The 16757-nt window shown below is 39.3% G+C and overlaps 1 protein-coding gene across 2 annotated transcripts in view; it reads right to left on the reverse strand.

Annotated features, from left to right (window-relative positions):
• The window catches only part of dnpep (aspartyl aminopeptidase), a 37082-nt gene that overhangs the window by 13290 nt on the left and 7035 nt on the right, over nt 1–16757 (reverse strand). For both annotated transcript variants that reach the window (XM_028807209.2, XM_028807210.2), the window contains exons 4-8: nt 5645–5758; nt 5278–5403; nt 4395–4519; nt 3534–3618; nt 784–891 (exon numbers count right to left, since the gene is read on the reverse strand). In XM_028807209.2, coding sequence (XP_028663042.1) covers nt 784–891; nt 3534–3618; nt 4395–4519; nt 5278–5403; nt 5645–5758 — 558 coding nt within the window. The remainder of the gene's footprint in view (nt 1–783; nt 892–3533; nt 3619–4394; nt 4520–5277; nt 5404–5644; nt 5759–16757) is intronic.

Raw genomic sequence — 16757 nt, forward strand, 5'->3', positions numbered from 1 at the left:
AAGAGTTAAACGATCGGATGTATCAGAAATTCTACAGCCAATAATGGATACAAATCCACACGTCCAAAAGTATCGCACTTTACACAAAATTTATCTGAAAAACACAGACAAAGAAGTTTTCTTGGATTTCTATATGAATCCAAAAGATCACGCTTGCATATGTAATAAACCAATATGTGACGAATTGTCAGCGATAACAGTTTCGAAAGATGGAGATATCAAAGACAGAGTTGATATTTGTGTTTAACCAAAAGCACAGCACAATTCAACGCAAGCGGCAGATCTAGGTAATGATTAGCATGTAGGGCCTGCACGGGGGTTGGCGAGCGAAGCAAGGAGAGGGCAGAGCCCCCTAGTCATTATCTGAAAAAAAATACCAAATTTACCTTTTAGGAGTACAAATATGTGACATGTTGCATGTTGGTGAGCACATACAGACAAAAATTGCATACTTTGTTCATATGACAATAATGACCCTGTAAATCTTTGTGCTTAGTATTTTATAACATTACCATGATCAAACTCAGTTCTTTATCTCAAATTACAGAGTGACAATGTGTATTTAACATTACAGGCAGTATACGGAAATGCTGCTTTTCTTTGGAATCGGTCCACACACACACACACACACACACACACACACACGCACGCACGCACGCACGCACACACACACACAAACAATAATTCCAGATGGCTCCAAGAAAAATGCCTTTGAATTATGATCTGAAATAAGAAATCTAAAGTCATACAATGTTTCCTGCCACCGCAAAGTGGCTCTCTTACCGCAGGCTGGGTGTCACAGAGGCACAACTCAAAATCCAATATAGAGTCCACCTCAATTCCAAGCTCACTGCAAAGGAGGCTGAGCAAAACAGGATGGTGTTTTTCAGACTGAATTGAGGAGGAAAAAAGAAAAAGCAAGAATTAAAAGAGCTGCCGAGCCCAAGGATAGCAAAGATGAACGTGTAGCCACTATGAAAGGAAGGTAAGCTTTGAGCTATGTGATAACCAGAGGCTGTAGTACCTAGTCATAATGGTGGGAAAACAGTTGACTCTGGCAAAGAATGATGTACTATCATGAGAGAGCCTAAAGTAAATTGACAAATGGGGGCACGACTCCTGACAAAAATGTTAAGACAGTTATACCAAAAGAGTAATGGCATGAAAAAATCTATTAACACCACAGAAGTTCCCTATTATAGAACGTGCAGGGTCCCGTACTTTATATAAAGACTCCTCAGTCACTGGCAAAAGCAGACTTCTTCAGGAATAGCCAGTGTCTTTGAATACTACAGGAGTCTAAAAGATGAAGTTATACCTGAGACCACCAGAGGGAGCTTCTACTCTGTAAACAATGACCCCAAGGTCATTGTTTGCTGCAGCTGCCAGTGAAGTTGTCTAAAGCTGGGGCTTTAAAGCCACCCCTCTCTCACAGGTCTGGTAAGCTTGGAGAGAAAAACATGCTGACAAGAGTGCAGCTGAGAGAGGCAAGTACAGGAGGGGTATAGTAACCAGGGTGAGATGAGGAGACAGCATTGTGAGGAAGCTAACCAGGAAGCCAACCAGCTACCCCATTCCATCATCAGTGACCACTGTGTATTTAGGTTGGTCATAAGGGTAGTTAAGTTTTTTCTTTTCTTTTTGTTTATAATGTATTATTATCTTTCATTTAACAATAAAAAGCATTTATAAGATGCTTGGTCCAAGTATATGTTTAGGCATGTTTTGTCAGTGCCCCTATTATCTGCCACCATCAAGTTTTAGTCAATTTGTGCTATTGTTCATAAAGCAGCACATTTAAAATTGACCTTTAATGAATATCTAAGCAGCTATTTTTCACATTTTAGCCAATACCTATGCTAACTGATCAGAAACTGTGCCTTGGTCTGCTATTATAATCCGATACCAACAGTGTCGTGCATGAACTAGTTCAAAAGCGCGCGTTCATTGAACAAGCCAATTTTTCTAACAACTTTGAACTTAACATAACGTATTTGCAAGTGAAGAACTTGAACGTGAGCTACCTCAGTTTTATGTGACATTCTGGACCTGGTTTAGGTCCAGATTAAACATCTTGCCTTACCCTGTACAGTGGTGGCTCATGTATAGGCTCTGTGGAACTGCAGCACCCCCTATTTCCACTTGATATTATCGATAACATTTAATATAATGAGTCCTTTTTTCTTTAATTCTTTCTTTATACTTGTACAATATATAATCCTTAAGCTTAATGTCAGTAGCCATCCCCCAGTTTATGAAAAAGATACAAAAATCGTTGTATGGAACTGTGTGGTTCACAGTTCCAGCGGCGTGGTGTTTGGCTGTTGTGCGCATGTGCACATAGGAAGCTGCACGCGAGGCTGCGAGGGAGAGAGAGCACTGTCGCTCCCGCAATGCCGACCCTGGTGTGCTGGTGGAAGGTAGTGTTTTTTTTTTTTTTTACTCCGCGTGTGTTGTGCTTAAAAACCGTGTACCATATTCTTGAATGTGATAAAGTTTAGAATTAGATTATTATCCTGCTTCCAGCTATTCTATTTGATTCATTTTTTTTTTCGGTTTCTGAATAAATTTTTTCTTTTTATATAGGTTTGTTTCCTTTTACACAATTTTAAAACAAAGGCTAAAAATTTTCTGGAGCAGCACCCCCACTAATTTTAGCTACGAGCCGCCACTGACCCTGTAATGTAGGCATGGAGCCGAATCCGAATACGGTATTTGGATAAGCACAAATAGTGGATTTTTACGAATATTTATTTTGTATGGATTTTTTGCCATTTATTTGTATAGAGAAAAAGTAATGTAAAATCAAATAGACAGTGTCCGTGTCTGCCTGCTTGTGCTTAAGCTGCACCCCTGCTGACACGACCACACAGTGAAGTTCCGCTTTCGCTTTTAGGAAAACGTTGTACTTCGCGAGACCACTTTATATTTTTCCCCATTGCATGGACATGCAATATGTGACGCGAATTTTGACCAGCAGCGTAATAGGTTAGTTCATCTACACGCTGGTTCCACAGTCACCATTTGTGTCACATGGTTGGAAATAAAGCGGTAATTTATATGTATACTTGTATCTATTTAACTTCTTTTTTGATAGGTAGGATATTAGCATATATTTTGTTGCTGGGTATACCTCAATACAGTGTATTTAAATAAAAAAGTCTTCATAATTATTGTATTTTATTCAAGAACAATGTAATAGCCTAATATAAGGCATAGAAAATTGAAAAAAAGTAAACTCATAGGTCATTTATTCTCCTTAAAAAATGCAAAATGAACTGAACATGAACTAGTTCAAAATCAAAATGGTGACATATGAATGTGAATTTATTCATTTTAATCTGTGTGAACTGAACTTTGAGCTAGTTCTTGTGAGGTGTGAACTTGCACAACACTGGATACCAATATCACTTAAATTAAATCTCACAGACATAGAGTGAGGTCTATGCCCAAGTGGATTAAGGTTTTACCAGATAACAAAACTCATAGCACAAACAAATTTATGTAGCTGCAATTCTACCCAAGCACTTTACCATTTTTAAAGCACTGCTAGCATCTCCATTTGAACTGGTCCCCGTTTCGAGTTCTTCTTGGACAGCAGTTGCTAAAATAGGAACCCTGCAGAGCAGAAAATTTTAATTTTCAGAAGCAGATTTTCTTCAACTATAAAATATTTGTTTTACATACATGCTGTCAATGCACAAATAAATCCCATCAAAATGTTACACCACACTAAATATTAAACAAAGCGTTCTAATCTTTTCATGAAAATGACAAAGAATTTGTTTCCTCACATCTTATGTCTCAATGTGAGCATCACTCCTGGCTGGGCAAATATTAAACCAGAGCTCTAAATTCCTGCCATGTCCTGATAAGCATATGGAGTATCAGGACTGTTACACCCACCAAAGTCTCTCTCACACACACATATGATTCTAGCCACAGATTTTTTTCAATGAGACAATAGCCAGTGTTAGGGATGCATTTTTGGTTAATATAGAAGTCAACCATAAGCAGTCAGTTTTATTAACATCCCGCTCCAGCACTGCTCTAAAAAAATCCCCTCTCATCATGTTAAATCTCCACACTCATCCTGTGATGGACAGACAATGTGCTTAGCCTTCAAAAATCTCTGTTCTAAATATTCTAAAGCAACCAGGCAGCCATGACATTACCTAACTAGTGCTACCTGTTCAACATGCATCTTATCAGCACTGCCAAACTTTCTTAAGTTATCTTTTGTCCAAATCTCCATCATTTAAGAAGCATTCTACACACATTATGTAGAATAAGATAATGTACCAGCTCACAAAAAGTTCAATGTGCTCAGGTTTGTGAAACTCCAGAAGCATCAGCTAAAATAAGATAAAGAGCTCATTTAATTTTATACTTACAGGTGGTTCTCCTTATTAGGGCCAAAACTGTCATTTATGTCTCTTTGCAAGTGAATGGCAAGGTGAGGAATACGCAGGATTGGCCTTTTAATGTGAACTAAGTGCTGCTTGAGAGCGTCACCAGTCTGTTAAGAGTAAAAAAGAGCAGTTAACCTACTGTCTGTAGTTCCAGTTCTTTGTTATTAATCCTTCATGCTCAAAAAAGCAACTGCAAGTCTGCTAAAACATTCCTTACAACATTTCTTATTATTGGATTTGATGATTCCACTGACAAAGAAGAGACTGAAGGTTAGACAGATCAATAGACATCACCAAACCACATACAACCCACTACAGGGCTGAAAGGCATTGCTCTTTCTTAATTATTATAAACAGACTTCAGATTGCAAGTCTCATCAGCATGGCATTGGTCATTGTGCCTTTTATCAACTTAAATCAATTCAGTTTATTCTTATTCGTCACTGTAGGTGAGTTCAGAGATCTCACATAAATATACAAACACAATATAGGAATAGAAAGTACGCAAATAGACAGAAATTTATGTACTAAAAAAAACATAATCAAGTTAAGGATCAGAGATCCATAAATGTTGGTTAAAATGTAACAAAAGACATTCTGACTGAAGGCCAAGCAAGCAAATGGATAAGATTAATTCAGTTAATAATTACAATATATGGTGTCATTTGCAAAGGGCAACATCATAATGGGTGTTAAAAAGTTATTCCCCTGAACAGAAGGTCACCTACTAATATTTCATCTAACATTCATTCTAGCATTGCACTTATTGTCACTGAGACAGACTTTGAGCCCTCACCACCAAAAGCTATATTAGGTAGGTTAGAAAATGAGTGACAAGATTAATGGATAGAAAAGGTAATTTTACCTTGACAATAACCCTCCCAGCAAGGGAAAGATCACGGTCAAACCAAGTGTTCCAAATACCACCTCCATAGCATTCAACCCCAACCTGCAGGCAGCCTTGTCTGGTCTTCTTGGACCTCAATTTCACCTGTGTGAGAAGAGTAGGACAGCAACAAATGAAATGACAGAGCATGGTATTTAAAACTTAACCTCTGTCTCTGCACAGGAGAAAGATATTCCGATACAGAGCAGAGCCAAACTTCTTTAAAAATGCAAGCGTGCACAGTAACTAAGCAGTTGGCTTTTTTTTGCCCATCGTGGGCATGCAAGTATTGAGATGCCCTCTGGAAAGTGGTGCCAATATTTCTCAATGTAGGAGTATCACTTACCTTAAGACAGGGGCTGTCAGTGTGAGCACCAATCATACTGAACCCATTACTGGGCTGGTAGTTGCCACCCACTGCAAAGGCAATAATGGTGGAATAGTTCCGTGTCACAAAGTACTGAAGTGAGAGAAAAACAACAAAGAGCAAAGAAGAGTAGTAGTTAACAACAAGTTTGGTACCAAACAAGCTTTAAAATGGTCAGATCTGCTTAATTTAATACAGGGCTGCAAGAAGTACATTATGAAGAAGATAACAAAATTCTACTGGATCACCAAATCCATCAGCAGAAAACCATTATGTTTTTTTTACTTTGGGGAAAAACATGTAAAATATTTCAAAAATTGAAAAGTAAAACAATTAAGCAAAGTCATCCTCAATGGTGGCTGTGAAATAAAATGCATGCAGGGCAGAGTAAAACTCATATGGAGTCCGCAAATCAAAATTCTTAAGGGAAGAAGAGGCTCAACAATCAGTGAAAATGAGGATAAGTTGAAAGTACAACTTGAAAATACATGAAAATGTACAAATGCATACCACCAACACATCAAGTGCAACAGTTTTCCTTGATGATTTTAGTAAGACTTGATTACACTGTATAGAAACTCTTGCAGTTTTTTTTCCTCTTTCAAACCCTTAAAGCGTCACACTTCGTGATCATCGTCTAGAGCGCCCATTAAACTCGAAAAGTCCGAACATTCAAATGACAGCTAAGGTCCCAGGTTCTCTCCCCTGCTGCAGTATAATTTCCCATTATTCTCTGTTGATATGCTTGTTAATTGCTTCAAGTTTAAAGTCTACTGTTCCTTATTTTGAACCTTTTTCTTGTCTTTCATTTTTCTATTTCACCTTCAAACTCTAGGGACTTACTTTCCTGATTAAGAAAAGTCACAATACTGGGCTCCTACAATATATAAAGAACATTTATGACAGATTAAAAAAAATAAAATAAAAAAATCAGTGACAGTGGTGAGGTCTGCGGTAGGAGTGACGGAAGCATTCAAAGTGGAATGTGAGATTACATCAGCTATCGACTCTGAGCCCTTTCTTATTTCAAATGGTGATGGACAGGTTGACAGACGAGATTAGACAGGAGTCCCCATGGAATGTGATGTTTGCGGATGACATTGTGATCTGTAGCAAGAGTAGGGAGCAGGTTGAGGAGACCCTGGAGAGGTGGAGATATGCTCTAGAGAGGAGAGGAATGAAGGTCAGTAGGAACAAGACAGAATACATGTTTGAATGAGAGGGAGGTCAGTGGAATTGTGAGGATGCAAGGAGTAGAGTTGGCGAAGGTGGATGAGTTTAAATACTTGGGATCAACAGTACAGAGTAACGGGGATTGTGAAAGAGACGTGAAAAAGACGGGCAGGCATGGTGGAATGGGTGTAGAAGAGTGTCAGGAGTAATTTGTGACAGACGGGTATCAGCAAGAGTGAAAGGGAAGGTCTACAGGGCAGTAGTGAGACCAACTATGTTATATGGGTTGGAGACGGTGGCACTGACCAGAAAGCAGGAGACAGAGCTGGAGGTAGCAGAGTTAAAGATGCAAAGATTTGCATTGGGTGTGACGAGGATGGATAGGATTAGAAATGAGTACATTAGAGGGTCAGCTCAAGTTGGACAGTTGGGCGACAAAGTCAGAGAGGCGAGATTGTGTTGGTTTGGACGTGTGCAGAGGAGACATGCTGAGTATATGGGAGAAGGATGCTAAGGATAGAGCTGCCAGGCAAGAGAAAAAGAGGAAGGCCTAAGCGAAGGTTTATGGATGTGGTGAGAGAGGACATGCAGGTGATGGGTGTAACAGAACAAGATGCAGAGGACAGAAAGATATGGAAGAAGATAATCCGCTGTGGTAACACCTAATGGTAGCAGCCGAAAGAAGAAGATTTATGACAGATTAAAAAGAGAAAAAAAAAACATGTCCAAACCCTCTTAGTATTCTTAGTTTCCCTTACAACTTAAGAAAGGGCAAAGAAAAAAAAACATAATAAGGACACAATTATTGTAACCCAAGATTTTTTATTTAGTTACACATTCTATAAAATGAATAATTGTCTCTAAAATGTTCTTGTTAGCATCTGGTAACTTGCTGCAACACTTCATCAGCACTGTGGCACAGTCATACAGTGGTTACCATACCTGCCTCACAGATCTAGCGTCCCAGATACAAATTCTGTGCCAGATTGCTATCATTGTGAATCTGCATGGTCTTCCTATGTCTGTTTCTAATGCACCCTATAAATTAACCTGGTATGTATGCAGCCCATTTCTCTGAACTAGACTGAGCAGGTTTCAGATCTGCTAGTCACTGTAATATTTCAGTATTAAAACGATAACTTTGTCCTATTGCTGTTTTCAGGTGACACTTTTGAGTTTTCAATGGTATTAAGCTCAGACGTCATTGCTGGTCACTCTAAAACTGTCCATCAATTCTACTTCTACCTAATTGTCTGTGCTTCTGGATTTAAGCTTAGAATTATTATCCTGCTGGAGGATCCAGCATCTGAGGAAGAGACACAGTTTTAAAACAGGCTGGGAATCCAAAATGCCTAGAAAATCTTCACATGTCATGATGCCATGCACACCATTAAGAACTATAAGGTAGCAAAACAACACCATAGCAATGTGAAACCCCCTCTATGTCTTACTTTAAAGGAGCATGTTATTTCTTTGAAGACCTAAGTTTCACATCTGTAAACTAGGAGACACTTTGCATTTCCAAATGGTTTTTACTTTGTCAGATTTTTCCAGTAACACTTTAGTTTATTAAAGGATAAATTCAGTATCTTTCCAAATCAAAGTTATTTCTTTACAATCATATATATATTCAGATATATTTTAGTTTTCCATATGAAATTGATTTTTAAGGTGAAGCATGGTTTATAAATGTTAAAAAAAAACAACTAGCCCATTCTTGCATTTTATAATAGAGGTGAATCATACTGGGGTTCTTTTGTAAAGAAAAAAAAAAGCCTTAAAACTTACTGAATATGCCAATGTTTCGTGCCAAAAATGTTACTGAGTGATGATCTGCATCTTTAGATTACACATATTGCACAACAGCATGTCCATGTTGTTTAAAGAAGAGAAAAATGCAAAAGCCATTGTTGTGAGATTTAGCCAACTACCCTGTTCATCTTAATCCCTGGGACCCTTTCAGCCTCAGGGATATGGATTCAACTTCTTTGCCAAGCACAGTGTTTGAGATTGAATTTTGATGACCAGATTTGAATTGCACTCTCTGATCTATAAACAACTAAACATTATTAACTGAAAAAAGTCACACTTACAATGGCTTATATTCTTTCACTATACAAAAGCTTATTTCTTTTGCAAAGATACTGCCTGCTGCTGATGCTGGACTGATTAAGCACACATGTGCTGCAGTGAGAACGTGCGCGCACATAACATGTACAACAACTAAACAGACATTATAGGCATCCATTCATCCACCTAACTAAACCAATTTATCCAGGGCAGAGTCACTGGAGCTGCAGCCTATCCTACCAAAAATCTATGGATGGGTTGCCAGTCCATCGCAGGGTGAACACACACACACACTAGGGTTACTGCAGCAATACCAATCCAACTAATCTGCATTTGTTAGGAATGTTGGAGGAAATGGGAGCACCTGGGAAGAAAATGCAACTCCACACAGATGCAAACCTCATAGCAGTGCTACTAGTACACTATCTTTCTGCCCAATATTATTATTATTAATTGCTGCCTTCAATACCTTCCCACCATTAATCTATTCATATGTTTTTCTACACTATTTGCGCAATAATAATAATAATAACCCATCCAACCATCTTTCTCACCCACTAATCCAGGGCAAGGTCATGGGAGCCTACTCCAACAATAGTAAGACAGGAAGAATACTTGTGCACCAGTTCATTACAGGACACACACACAGAGCTGGTCCAACTTACAGCACCAATTCAATTAAATTTAATCAGGTTGAAGTTTAGCAAGTTCAGTACAGTCTTTTTAGCACAGGCAGAGTAATAGCACAAAGCCTCACAGAACCAGGTTCTAGACATAGTCTGCATGTCTTCCCTGTGTATTTACAGATTAATTGGTATCGTTGTGTATCACTGAAAGTACTCACTTGAAAATATGGTGCTAGGTAGGGCTGCAACGATTATTCAACATAATCTTCAACGCAGATTTTTTATTATCGACGCGTCATAAACAGAACGTTCAATAGAGGCTCCAGTCACAAAGAACCACATTGGTTTTTGTAACTGCAATGCACTACATGAACGTCTTGGGGCAGTATCGTTTGTTATTGTTTGTCAAGACTGCACACTGTCCTACCAACGAAGAAGAACATCTGAGGAGAAGAAGAATGTAGAGGAAAATAAACGTGGTTGCAATGGCGAGTTGCATAGAGGAGGGGGAAGGAGATGGAAAAAAATGGAGACAGGAACTTTCTAAAGTGTGGGAGCACTTCACCAAAAAAGAAAAAAAAACTGAATTCAGATTATGCAAAGCGGAGCTTTCTTTTCACAGCAGCACCAACGCAATGCATGAGCATCTGAAACACAAGTATCCTGGAGCTGTGATGCCGCCGTCTCTTGAGAGGTAAGTTTTAGCGAATAAAGTTAGTGTCACGTGTTAACGTTGATGTTTGTACTATAATGTGCATATCAAGGTTTCGACAATGATAGTTAACCCTTAAACCGACACATACTTGGGGGTTAATGCACCCCTGGACGCCAAATACTTTTTAGCTGCACTTTAAGTAAACGTCACAATTCATAAAGAAAATGTGAAATTTTAATGGAACACGTATTTTTTTTCCATACAAAGAGCATCACAATTACTGCAACACTGATCATTTTACACACTGCAAATGAACTGTAAAAACAAAATTTAAAAAAACGACTGCAACATATATGTTAAAGGTGCAACTGAAGTCATTGGTGAAATTCAGTAAATCATCAAGCCAACTGCGCTTGAAATGGCTGCTCGCAAACACACAGAGGTAAGCGCTGATGATTGCAGGCTCTTCTAGTGCAGTGGCTGAATCCCAGAGACAGTGGTCCTGCAGTTCTGCTGGTGCTAGCAGTGGTTGTGAGCTGGCTGCTCAACGAATATATGGCTTTGACTAATCACCTCCGGCGTGCTGGCAAATTGGTCTGTGAAGCAAATATAGCTGGTTGCGGGGTTCAATGAATATACATCACCGAATATACTCGGCTCCGGCATGCTGGCAATTGCACTGAGAAATAACCCTTAAACCGCCAGAACCGGCTAAAGTTAAGTGAATATAATTTCAGTTATGTTTGCTAATGTGTTTGGAGCTACTGTATAGTAAACGAGTGAATAGGAGTAGCTGAGCTATCCTTGTTTTTTTTTTCTTCTTTTTTCATATAATATTTGAGTTCATATGAATAGTAAACCATCTCTAACTAACGTTAGGTAACTTGTGTTTTGGAGTATATCAGTAATTAGCTTGTTACATATTTTAGTCCGTTATTTTTTTATTTTGGCATAATATAGTACATGATGCGATAAACTACAAAACTTTTCCTTCAGAGTGTGATGATTAAAACATCTTTCTCTGTCTGCAAAATCATTCTTGTGTATTCCTGCTATCTCTACTCCCTCTGAGCGTCTCTTCTTAGCAGCTGGGAACATTGTCTCAAAGAAGAAAGCCAGTCTCACACCAGAGCATGTCGAAATGTTCATGTTCCTGCATTGCAGTCAGGAATATATGAACTGAATCTTTTATAAACTGTACATTATTGTTTTATTTTACTTGAATAGAAGCTTTATTTAAATTTTTGGACTTTAAGACACACCAGTGGCCATTTTTGGTTAAGTTAAATGCACTTTTTTTGTTTAAAGACTATGTGCACTTTAGTTTGTATTGCTTAAATGTATTTATTTTTTATTGTGATGGTCACACTAATATAAAACATCTGATTATTTTCAAATTCATATGTTTCACTGGTCGTTATTTTAATTTGATTATTATTAACTTTAATCATGTTAATGCGGAGACATCAGGGTAACATTCACAGGTGGACAGACGTGAGCAGATGAGGTAAGACATGCACTGGAGCCCAGAATAGGATGTGCAACCACAGGTCGCAGGCTTCAAAATAGTCAGTCATGAAAAAATCGTGACTAATCGAAAAAAATTGAACGATTAGTCGACTACCAAAATAATCATTAGTTGCAGCCCTAGTGCTAGGCTCCTTTATTACCATATCCTCAGCAAGAGCTAATCATCATGTGTTTAAAAAAGTTGGTAATTGTTTTCTGGCGCTTCAATCTGCTCTATCACACATTCTACCTTTTCCATTTTCTGAGTTTTTTTTTTTTATCGTGTGTGCAAATCCTCCATGGAAAAGGTGGCTTAGTTCTTTCAAAAATCTAAGACTTTTATTAAAATACCAGTAATGGCGCACTGCACAATAACGTACAGTGAATACACTTGACTTGAGCATTCATAGTTTTCATCCTCTTTGTACGTTTAACATTCGTTTGCTCAGAGGTTGATCCAGCGCTTGCTGCTTCCTGAGCAGCTCTTCTTTTCTCCACCCTAGCGGCCCGCTTCTTCTCTTCTTTTGTCGACATCTTTTTGCATTAAAACTGATTAAGTCAGTGTTGCAATTACTTAGTATGTTTTCCTTAATTTTTCACTTAAGCTGGCACTTAAGTCTTCAATCTGCCTCAAGAATGATTTAAGATATGAAGAGGTAGGGGAAGTGACTGCGAAGGTGGCCGCTGCCAAGAGTTGATTCTACAATAAAAATAAAATAAATAGAGGAATAACATTGGAGGTCAATCATCACCCTGAAAGTGGATAGGAGACTTCACGTAGTATGTGTGTACCAAATTTCAGGTCAATAGCTCAAACGGTTTGCAAGCTACAGGTGATTTAAAATCCTGGACAGACAAACGAACAGTCACGGTAGTGTATTATATATAAAGACAATACAGTGTAATCAGTTCAGTTTACATTTATTGTTATGTGTACCAAGTACAATGAAACCCTTACATGCACTTTCCACCATTCTGCCACTCGGAGTGCATTTCGCACAGCAGGCTATGAAAATAACACGGAATGTAGAGGGCTTTGGGTTATCATAACTCCACCGACACCCAAATGAGCAAGAAACATATTCTTACCTCAAGAAAACAGGACTAAGAATCTCTAAGAAAACATAATATTTTCAGTTTAAGTTTGATGTCAGAAACCTGTCCCGGGAACCCAAAAGGGGAGATTTCTTAAATCAAAACTTTTGCTACTTGACTTCAAAGGGGAAATATTCAGTAAGGACAAAGGCATTTCTTTATAATAGGACCCCGGTAACATTCACTTTCATTATAAAATGGAAGAATAGGCCGGTAGTTTTTTTTTTTTTTTTTAATTTGTAAAATATGCTTCACTTTAGAAAGCAGCTTCATGTGACAAACTAACATATACAGTACCATGCTTGTGAAGAAATATATTTGACTTGGAAAAATGTCAAACTTATCATTTAGAGTAAGATTTTGCAAAGGTCAGCCTAGAGCCTTCCGTGAGTAAAAGCACATAATGCAGGGTCCTGCAGGTGCCTGCTAAAGAATTGCCTTACACCTAATGCAAAAAGATAGACAAATTAAGAAACCACAGAGATTGAAATTGTAATCTTTTGGCCTCTTTAAACTTAAATATACTACACAGTACATACATTAACTACCACGCTTGTTTAACAATATATACAATCAATTTTTATGAAACTACGAGAGGCACACTTCTCAGGTCAGTGTGACTACAGCTCAGATCATTTTTTTTTAATGAAAGATAGAAAATTATATGGTCCAGGGGCAGGTAAATAGGAAAAAGTTTTCACCGACTAGCACAGTGTTGAACTATTTTGTTTGTGATGCCTTGGACAAACCTTTAACTGACTTTGTTAACTGTTCACAACATAAAACTAGTTTAAAAAGCTGAAGTTGCAAAATAGTAGACACAGCCTAAGGATGCACCATGACAGCTATAGTATGGCATCATCAGCAGAGATGTGAGACAACACAGCATTCTTTTTCAAGTGCCAAGAACCAGCCATTCAGCTAGTAATAAAATAACAGCTGACAGTCGTGGCTAAGAAAAACAGTGCGCGCCACTGAAATAAGGCAAGATCATATGTGATTTATCTCAATTAAAGGAAAACTGCATTTATATCTACAATTCTACATGTAATGTAAGTGAAAGTCTACTTTTTTAACCTTTACTGTACAAACCTATAATAGTTTTAATATTTCATGTGTTTATTTGTAGAGAAAAGCCAAGCAAAATGACACCTTTTATTGGCTAACTAGAAAGATTACAATATGCAAGCTTTCGAGGCAACTCAGGCCCCTTCTTCAGGCAAGATTTATTTTTCTTACTGCTGCGCGCAGCAGTGAGAACACAACTCTACCAGGGTTGAAAATGAGTCTTAAAAGGTCATGTCTATGAAGCTAATTCAACTAAAGCAAAATTTCCTTATCACAGAGCCACTGATCACAACATCTGCATACAGTAAGTATTTCATAACAAGTGGTACTTACTTAAGCCTTGGGTGACTTGAACTTACTCCACTATGGCGATTAGCACCTGCTTGACAAGTCAGCGCCAATCTGTTGAATCCTGATCACCTGATCATTGAGGCAGTTACTTTCACTCAACACCATTTCTTAATTGCCACTTGCAAGCTCACCATACAGGACATGAATTCTGATAATAGAAACTGCTGCGCCTGCCGTGTGATGTTGCAGAAATTAAGCATTTCTTTGCAAAAAAAATAAGGGTATTTAATGTCAAATGTTTTGAAATGAATAGTGATTTTTATATTTCTTTAGGGTAAATTCAGAACCTTGACTTCATATTGGAGAGGTAAAATGTGTGTTTTCATTTACAGACTCTAATTTATTTGCAAAGTTCTAAAGCATATCTATCTACTATAATAAAAAAAACTTGGGTCGAGACGTAATCTTCACGGAAGACACATTGACGTCCCACGACAGACACTTTAATGTCCCGCCACACAAAGCAGTGAGACAAAACGACAGCTGCTATACAGGCTTTTAAATGTGTGGTACGCAGTTGGGGGTCAGACCCGGCCGGGACGCCTGGAAGGACTGGGTCGGGCCACGAGGGGGCAACCGCCCTGGAGTAGAAGAGGCCCACGGAAGGGGAGCAGGGAGGCTCAAGACCGTTGGGGTCTCTGGTCACCGCTAGGGGGCGCCCCGAGCCTCATGGAGCCCGGGACTTATTCACTTCCGCCACACCCATGGAGGACGATCCTTCCAGGGTCCCCCGGAGTGCTTCCGGGTGCTCTCCTGATGCTTCCGCCACACCAGGACGTGACGTCAGGTAGAACACCTGGAGCTCATCCGGGTGAGGATAAAGAGGGCCACCTCCCTCCTGTCAGTGAGCTGGAGTCGGGAGCAGGAGCAGGACGAAGCTCCTGGAGAGAGGAGACAGGTGGCCCAGGGACGAGGAGAGAGAAGGCCCAGGAAAAAGGTGACTGGGGCTGAAGGCACATTGTTGTTGTGCAGGACTGAGTTGTGTTGTGTGGAGAAGAAAATAAAAGCATGAGTTTGATAAAGATGCGGTGTCAGTCTGATGGTGTCCGGGCAAATATCACAAATGATTAACGCGCAGCACAACAAGCAGAACACGCAGCTCGGCAGCAGGAGCAGCAGCTGATCCGTCCATATCTCCTTAACGTTCGTTCTGCCCCCCTTCACAACGTGAGTGGGAGTGGCATGAAGTGGCTGGTGCGAAGCATGCCCCAGGGTGGGGGGGTGGATGAGCAAAGCGAGCAGGAGGCTTTGCCCCCTAGTATACTGTTCATTTCAGCTAGCATTAGAAATGCGTTGGCATGTCTGTAACAGTTGTTTCTGATGGATGCATACAGTCTAGGATACTGCTGGCACAGGCTCCAGTGAAGAGACAGAATACAGCAAGTAGTTTGATTTTTTTATATAGATTTTTGTCAAAAGAACTCTGATTCAGAACCAGGGAACCAACTTTACAAGATACATGTAACAATCCTGTTTACAGTACATGAAATAAAAATATGACTCAACAAAACCATTTCTCTCTATTATAAAAAAAAAACTTGCAATGAGACAAGACTTTTTCCCGGGGACGAGACATGATCTTTTGAAGAGAGACAGACACACTTTCACTTCCCGCAAGACGGACAAGTCACATCATACTTACAACCTTCAGACACAAGTCCCGTGATACACATGCAGAGCAGGTTAGAGAAAATAGGAGTAGGAAAATTCGGAAGTCTCAAAAGATAAGAGTAAAGATCATATTAGTACAAATAAACTGAAAATATTACTCGAGGAAATAACAGAAGAGCAAAAAGAAATCGAACATTCAGGTGCCGTACAGGCTTTTAAATGAAACGAAATGCAGATCACGTGGCACGCAGCAGCAGCAAGCCAATAGCTTCTCGAGCAAAGAGGAGGTGAGAAAAACACCTGTTACTTGTTTAAGAGGAGTTTCGGAAGAGCGGCCGCGTCTCCTGGGGTGTGCTCAGTCCCCCTCTTCACAACGGCGCCTACCACTAAGCGGGGGGGAGGGGTAGGCGAGCGAACTGCAGATCATGCGTGACGGCTGCAGCAACACACCAGCAGCCGCTCGAGCAAAGAGGAGTTAAAAAAAAAATGTATTTGTTTTCCATTGTATCACTGTTTAAGAGAGGTTTGGGAGGAGCAGCCGCAGGCAGGGGGCTTAGCCCCCTAGTCATATAATAAGGGAATAATATCTCCATATTCAATAGACTTCAGGGTTGTATTGAATTGTAGTTGAATGTACAATGCTGTATCAGGATGTTAGTATGATGAATTACTGATGGCCCAGTTTTTGAAGAATGCATTTCTGGACAGTTTTATTTGCTGTGTATATTAAGAGTCATCTCTGAAACAGAGAGCATGTTGCCATTATTTTTATAAATGGTTCTATATTCTTTATATTCACCTATTTCTTCCAGTACAGTCATGCAGGAAGCAATAGCAATTACTACAATAAAAGGCACCATGCAAGAAGTAAGTCTGCATGGAATACCATTCTACAAGGCACACACACTCACTCATGTTGGTTCAATTTATTCTC

The sequence above is a fragment of the Erpetoichthys calabaricus genome, chromosome 8, assembly GCF_900747795.2.
Source record: "Erpetoichthys calabaricus chromosome 8, fErpCal1.3, whole genome shotgun sequence".
NCBI classification, from domain to species: Eukaryota; Metazoa; Chordata; class Cladistia; order Polypteriformes; family Polypteridae; genus Erpetoichthys; species Erpetoichthys calabaricus.